Raw genomic sequence first — 7080 nt, 5'->3', positions numbered from 1 at the left:
ATGCCCTTGACCGGAATCGAACCCGGGACCTTTCAGTCCCCAAGCTGACGCTCTATCCATTGAGCCAAACCAGTTTCGGCAATAACTGCTTTTTTAATCTTAATGATGTTGTGATGTGTACATTTAACTTTTGTTACCTGAGAGATGTACCTCTTTGAGGCTGAATAAGAAAATTCTAACATTTAATGGTACAAATGAAATCCTTCTGGCCACAGCCCAGAAATGAAACTACAGCCCTGAGCAAATATCAATTCTTATCATATGTAGTATCCTTTATTTCTGGCTCCTGAGATCATCTGTTATGAGAGGCAAAGCAATTGAAATAGTTCACTTGATCTCAAATAGATATAGTGAAACCGTTTTAAGAAGAGTTCATGCCTAAGAAATGCTACCCTAAGGCATTAGAAATGTTTAGATCATGTACACATTCCTATATTTTAAAATTTCTTTTAAATAAATTTATTGCTATATGTATTGCAAGAGTTAGCCTTTGAAGTGGTGGGTATGCTTTTCTAGACCACTTTATTTCCTTAAAACCTACAGGTGTCCCCCCCAAAATGTATACACACCTTTGAATAATTATAAAGGCAGTGTTTATTAAAATACATTTAATTTGTAAACTATAATAGAATCAGCTATTATTAAGTGTATATACAGTTTTGGGGAGACCCTGTATTTATTATGAAAATTATTCCCATATCTTAGCTCATTAGTGAGGGTAGATTTTTAGGAGAAGGACATGTGCTTGCTTGCAGTTGTGCAGTGGTTATCTTTATATAAATGATATACCCTTCATACTTTCTTCTGAGATTTGGTTCCTCATCTGAGCACTACCACACTTCTTTTGTACAGTGCAGAGAAGACAAACTATTTGAGGAGGGGAGGAGTGGGAAAAATGGTAAAATATCTAAATAGAAAAATCCTGACTGTAAATGTTCTAATGTGATTGGTGATTTGAGAGAAAAGAGCAATCAGTTGTGAGGAAGATACAGAGTTTAATGGTGAGGGAGAAGGGTAAAATCTGAATACCAGTTGCTTGTTACACCAATTCTGTTCACTTAAAATCAACTTAAATATGTTATTTGGGTCTTTTGCACATCAAGTATTTATTTAGCAAGTTGAATAAACAAGTAACCAATTAATTTTAAAAGTGTGATTTTAGATGATTACCATCAATATTTTTCTTCCTAAGCAGCCAGCATTTTTTCTGTCTCTTCTTCAAGTCTTTCCTCCTATCAGTCACAGACACTGCATGAAGCACACTCCTTTCTCAGTTTGGTTTCTGGGGACAAAAAAGTTTCAGGCCTGAGTACAATTACAAAAATAAAAATAAAAATAAAAATATATTTTCTTCAGTTTAGCTAACTCCTCCTTCACATTTGCAGTTCTCAACTGCATCACATTTTATAAATGAAATCATTTCAAATTGATTATGTTTCTATTCTTCTTCTTCATACAGTAATGGGTTAAATTAAATACGAATGGCATTGTTTTAGCAATTGAATAGGCTGCCTGAAAAAGGTCTCTCTCTCTCTCTCTCTCTCTCTCTCTCTCTCTCTCTCACACACACACACACACACACACACACACACACTTCCCATATCAACCTGCATCTTTATCTACACCCCCATTGAATTTCACCAGAAGATGACAACACAGCATTTGATTATATGAAAATATTACATATAGATATGAACCCCCTCTAAGAATTAGCTTTTGAACCAAGAACCCAAACCGAGGCCTTCCCCCAAATCTTTCACTCACTAGTCCTTTAAAAATGCACACATCCTTGAATATTTGATCTTTAAGCAGATTAGCAAGCTTGTAACAGCTGTCCAACTCCTGTAAAACCTAATTAAAAGGGAAACTGATGTAAACATATGATCTCTGTTTTTGATTGAAGAAAGAACCAAAATAACATTAAAAAAGTCCCTTAAATTCAAATCCTAAAATGATGCAACACTTTTTGGAATGCAGTGAGGGAAAGGGTGTTGGTTCTTATTAGAAAAGCCAGCAAAATAGCCTTCTGAGAGGCAGCACTTTCACATGCTCTCCTGTCACAGACGTTTGTAGAACTTGGTTTTTATAAGCTCCTTCAAAGTTTGAGGGACCTGGCAATCCCTTTTCCCTTGGAAAAGCCTGTGAACTGTTCTCCCTCAGCTCTGGTGATCCCACCGTTATCAGCAAGGTAGCCACTGCCTGCTACCCGGTGTTAGAGCCCCCCCTCCTCCAAGCTTTAGAGACCACAGATTGCTATAGACCAGATTGCTATCTCCTCTCAAAATGCAACTGGTTATTTACTTGTATGCATTTTTTTTAATCCGTCAGAACGGATGTGGAAACTTTGTGAGCCAGTGACACTGAGAGTGTATGAGTGTGTGGGAGAGGGGCGCGGGGGGAGTTGTGTGGGTGGCCTGTGCACGCTGTCTGCCAGTGAATTTTTAAGAGCACTCAGGTATCAAACTGGGATTTTCCCCTGCCCCCTCCCTCCTTTTCCGGTTCTCAGTGAAATCTTTCATATCTGGAATCAAAGGCGTTAGTGAGCATTGTGTTTTCACCCTGCAGACAAATCACATTTAAGAAAAATCAGAGAAACCGCTAACTCTCAATGACCAAATTGACTAAAAATTCTATACCAAGTTTTTAAAAGAATGTGCCTTAAATTATATACCTTGCAACAAAAACCCATACCCCATTATGCTATTATATAAAATATGTGTGATATGAATATATGTTTCAAATAGCCACTTTCCACATACCAAATTAAAAAAAAAAAAGAGGTTTCAAAGACATCAAGTAGCATAAAGCACACTGTACTGCAGAGACGGAAGAAACGCATTTAAAGCACCGTTGAAAATGGCGTGCAGTATAATTACCTCAAATTGCTGTTCGCTTGACACTCTGACACTAATTTTATTCAAGCCATTGGGAAATAAATGGTTTAAAAGCACTCTTTTTTCCCAAACACTGGAGCTAGTGGGTGCCGCGAGGTCACTAAGGAAAGGAAAGGGTAAAGTTTCCAGCATGCAAAAAAAAAAAAAAAAAAAAAAAAAAAAAAAAAAAAAAAAAAAATTAAATAATCCATTTGAAATAAAAGCGTCTACGTGGATAGACAGCCTTTAATGCCCACGTTTTTAACGCTTGCCCTGTACGCGGATTGATTTCTTTTTTTCCCCCCTTTCCTTCAGCATTCCCTCACCAGATGGATTTTTGCTACTGCAGATCAGCAGAGGGTGTCAGATCTTTCAGAGTGCACCAGGCTGGAACGAGCAGAGCTTCTTAGCAACTCTCTTCTTGCTCCCCTCCCCATTCTCGCGCTCTCTTCCTCCCTCAGACAACTCGCCTCCCGCTCCCCCCACCCCCCGCCCTCCGCCCCCTCCACGTAATTCCGAAAGAGCAGAGAAGCAAGAGAAGGAGAACAAGAAGCGAGCTTGTAACCGAGATCCAGAGCCCAGGGGGGTGGGGAGAGAGAGAGAAAAAAAAAAAAAGGCTAAAGAGGACCCGAAGGGAAGGAAACGAAAAAGGATGGACAGCCACCAAACGCAGCGGTTGCGGAAATTTCCCAGCGCCATTGGTTCGGCAGCGTGAGGGTTTCGGTGGAGCGTGATTTCAGCACCGGGGGGACTGGACAGCACCTCGGGGGGACTTCTCGGCCAGCCCGCGGCGACAGCCAGAACTCCGCCAGCAGCCTCGCCACCAGAAGCCGCCGAGAGCCCCTGCTTTGTATCAGAGAGGCAAGGTCAGTCCGACGCACAGCCATGCACAGGCAGTGCGCCTGTACTACGCTGCAAACCCTCTGCTTGTTTCTCTAACATGCACTTGCTTCTTCTAATTGCTAGCATTGTTCCCTTTCCTTAGTGGAGACCGCTAGATGGGATTCTGTTTCAGTGTGCATTTTTCATTTGTACGTATATATTTAACCTTTTTTTTTTAATTAAAGGTTTAGGGAGAGTGGGGTTTTATTTTTCTACTTTTTTTTTTTTTTTTTTTTTTTGCTTGCCTTGCACTACGTGCCTGGATAGTTTGTGGGTATCATTATTGACTGGCGCCTGGGTTGTTGCAGTGCGGGGGGGTTAGGGAGGAAGGCGTCCACCCCCACCCCCCCAAAACCCTTTTCTTCTCCTTCCCCCGGTCCGGACATCGGAGCACTAAATGAACTTGAATTGTGTCTGTGGCGAGCAGGATGGTCGCTGTTACTTTGTGATGAGATCGGGATGAATTGCTCGCTTTAAAAATGCTGCTTTGGATTCTGTTGCTGGAGACGTCTCTTTGTTTTGCCGCTGGAAACGTTACAGGGGACGTTTGCAAAGAGAAGATCTGCTCCTGCAATGAGATAGAGGGGGACCTCCACGTAGACTGTGAGAAAAAGGGCTTCACGAGTCTGCAGCGCTTCACCGCCCCAACCTCCCAGTTCTACCACCTATTTCTGCATGGCAATTCCCTCACTCGACTCTTCCCTAATGAGTTCGCTAACTTTTATAATGCGGTGAGCCTGCACATGGAAAACAATGGCTTGCACGAGATCGTTCCGGGGGCTTTTCTGGGGCTGCAGCTGGTGAAGAGGCTGCACATCAACAACAACAAGATCAAGTCTTTTCGGAAGCAGACTTTCCTGGGGCTGGACGATCTGGAATACCTCCAGGCTGATTTCAATTTGTTGCGGGATATAGACCCGGGGGCCTTCCAGGACCTGAACAAGCTGGAGGTGCTCATTTTAAACGACAACCTCATCAGCACCCTGCCTGCCAACGTGTTCCAGTACGTGCCCATCACCCACCTCGACCTCCGGGGGAACAGGCTGAAGACGCTGCCCTATGAGGAGGTCCTGGAGCAGATCCCTGGCATCGCCGAGATCCTGCTGGAGGATAACCCCTGGGACTGCACCTGCGACCTGCTCTCCCTGAAAGAATGGCTCGAAAACATTCCCAAAAACGCCCTCATCGGCCGGGTGGTCTGCGAGGCCCCCACCAGACTGCAGGGGAAAGACCTCAATGAGACCACCGAGCAGGACCTGTGTCCTTTGAAAAACAGAGTGGATTCTAGTCTTCCGGCGCCCCCTGCCCAGGAAGAGACCTTCGCTGCTCCTGGCCCCCTGCCAACTCCTTTCAAGACAAATGGGCAAGAGGATCATGCCACCCCGGGCTCCGCTCCGAATGGAGGAGGAGGTACAAAGATCCCAGGCAACTGGCAGATCAAAATCAGACCCACGGCCGCGATAGCGCCCGGTGGCGGCGCCCGAAACAGACCCCCAGCCCATGGCTTGCCCTGCCCCGGGGGCTGCAGCTGCGACCACGTCCCGGGATCCGGGTTAAAGATGAACTGCAACAACCGCAACGTGAGCAGCTTGGCCGACTTGAAGCCCAAGCTCTCCAACGTGCAGGAGCTGTTCCTGCGAGACAACAAGATCCACAGCATCCGCAAGTCGCACTTTGTGGATTACAAGAGCCTCGTCCTGTTGGACCTGGGCAACAACAACATCGCCGCGGTGGAGAACAACACGTTCCGGAACCTCCTGGACCTCCGGTGGCTGTACATGGATAGCAACTACCTGGACACCCTGTCCCGGGAGAAATTCGCGGGGCTGCAGAACCTCGAGTACTTGAACGTGGAGTACAACGCGATCCAGCTCATCCTCCCGGGCACCTTCCACGCCATGCCCAAGCTGAGGATCCTCATCCTCAACAACAACCTGCTGCGGTCCCTCCCCGTGGACGCGTTCGCCGGGGTGTCGCTCTCGAAGCTCAGCCTGCACAACAACTACTTCATGTACCTCCCGGTGGCCGGGGTGCTGGACCAGCTCACGTCCATCATCCAGATCGACCTGCACGGGAACCCGTGGGAGTGCTCCTGCACCATCGTGCCTTTCAAGCAGTGGGCGGAGCGCCTGGGCCCCGAGGTGCTGATGAGCGACCTCAAGTGCGAGGCGCCCGTGAACTTCTTCCGCAAGGACGTCCTGCTGCTCGCCAACGACGAGCTCTGCCCGCAGCTCTACGCCCCGGCCTCGCCCACGCTCAGCAGCAAGAACAGCACCGGGGGCCCGGCGGCGGCGGAGACCGGCACGCACTCCAACTCCTACCTGGACACCAGCAGGGTGTCCATCTCCGTGCTGGTGCCCGGGCTGCTGCTGGTGTTCGTCACCTCCGCCTTCACCGTGGTGGGCATGCTCGTGTTCATCCTGAGGAACCGCAAGCGGTCCAAGAGGAGGGATGCCAACTCCTCCGCGTCCGAGATCAACTCCCTGCAGACGGTGTGTGACTCTTCCTACTGGCACAACGGGCCTTACAGCGCGGACGGGGCGCACCGGGTGTACGACTGTGGCTCCCACTCGCTCTCAGACTAAGAAGACCCCAGCCCCGCTCCCGGGGGAGCTGGGGAGGGAGGGTGGGAGGGAGGGGAAGCGCTGCCCCCCTCCCCTGGCCCACATCCCAGGGGTCACAGTCACTGAAGCCCAGACCCCCAAGTCCAGTGCGCCCCTCTCCCCCGAGGCTTGCTTGATGGACAGAAGTAAATAAATAAAAACTGTGAACTCGCTCCACGGAGAGGAGTCTGGCTCCTGAGCTCCCTCTCTGGAAACAAAGAGCAGACTGTGGCTGCGACAGCGCTGCTAAATCGCTCTTTGCTGCCAGCCCTGGCCGGCCGAGAGCCCCTTTCCACAAAGCCCAGCGGGGGCCCTGCTCAGAGACCCACAGAGCTGGTGGGGGATGGCTGCCGTGGCCCCGCACCTATATCCACACACCCACATCTATATAGAGAGATAGATATCTATTTCCCCCCCCCCCAGTGGATCAGCCCCGCGAGGAGAGGGGGCGTGATCGTTCCCTGCAGGCGGCGACGACGCAGGAATGGGCAGTTGCACGAAGGCATGAATGTATTGTAAATAAGTAACTTGGACTTCCGAGAAAAAAACAAAACAAAACACAAAAACACAAAACGAAACAAAAAGTGCTGCATGGCTCGCATGGAATCCACGCGCTCCAGGGACTCGGCCCTCCCTCCCCGGCGACTGGAGAGAGCGCCCGTTCACAGCACCCGCCCGCCCTCCTCCCCGATAAGTCCCATCGTATCAAACTTTCTCTACAC

The 7080-nt window shown here is 48.4% G+C and overlaps 1 protein-coding gene and 1 long non-coding RNA gene across 2 annotated transcripts; one reads left to right on the top strand and one right to left on the bottom strand.

The window, feature by feature from the left end:
* Positions 1 to 1090: 1090 nt before the first annotated feature.
* Positions 1091 to 6214, bottom strand: LOC123653264. The gene is made up of 2 exons (XR_006742971.1): positions 6077 to 6214; positions 1091 to 1282 (listed from the first exon to the last, which is right to left on the bottom strand). It is a non-coding gene; the product is annotated as an uncharacterized LOC123653264 (long non-coding RNA).
* SLITRK1 (SLIT and NTRK like family member 1) lies at positions 3223 to 6688 on the top strand. The gene is made up of 2 exons (XM_036458333.2): positions 3223 to 3739; positions 4183 to 6688. Exon 2 carries the CDS (start codon positions 4235 to 4237, stop codon positions 6338 to 6340), a length of 2106 nt encoding a protein of 701 aa, XP_036314226.1. The 5' UTR covers positions 3223 to 3739; positions 4183 to 4234; the 3' UTR covers positions 6341 to 6688.
* Positions 6689 to 7080: the final 392 nt, after the last annotated feature.

This window comes from Pipistrellus kuhlii, unplaced genomic scaffold, assembly GCF_014108245.1.
Source record: "Pipistrellus kuhlii isolate mPipKuh1 unplaced genomic scaffold, mPipKuh1.p scaffold_m20_p_3, whole genome shotgun sequence".
Taxonomy (NCBI): Eukaryota; Metazoa; Chordata; class Mammalia; order Chiroptera; family Vespertilionidae; genus Pipistrellus; species Pipistrellus kuhlii.
This window is presented reverse-complemented; position numbering and strand designations above follow the sequence as displayed.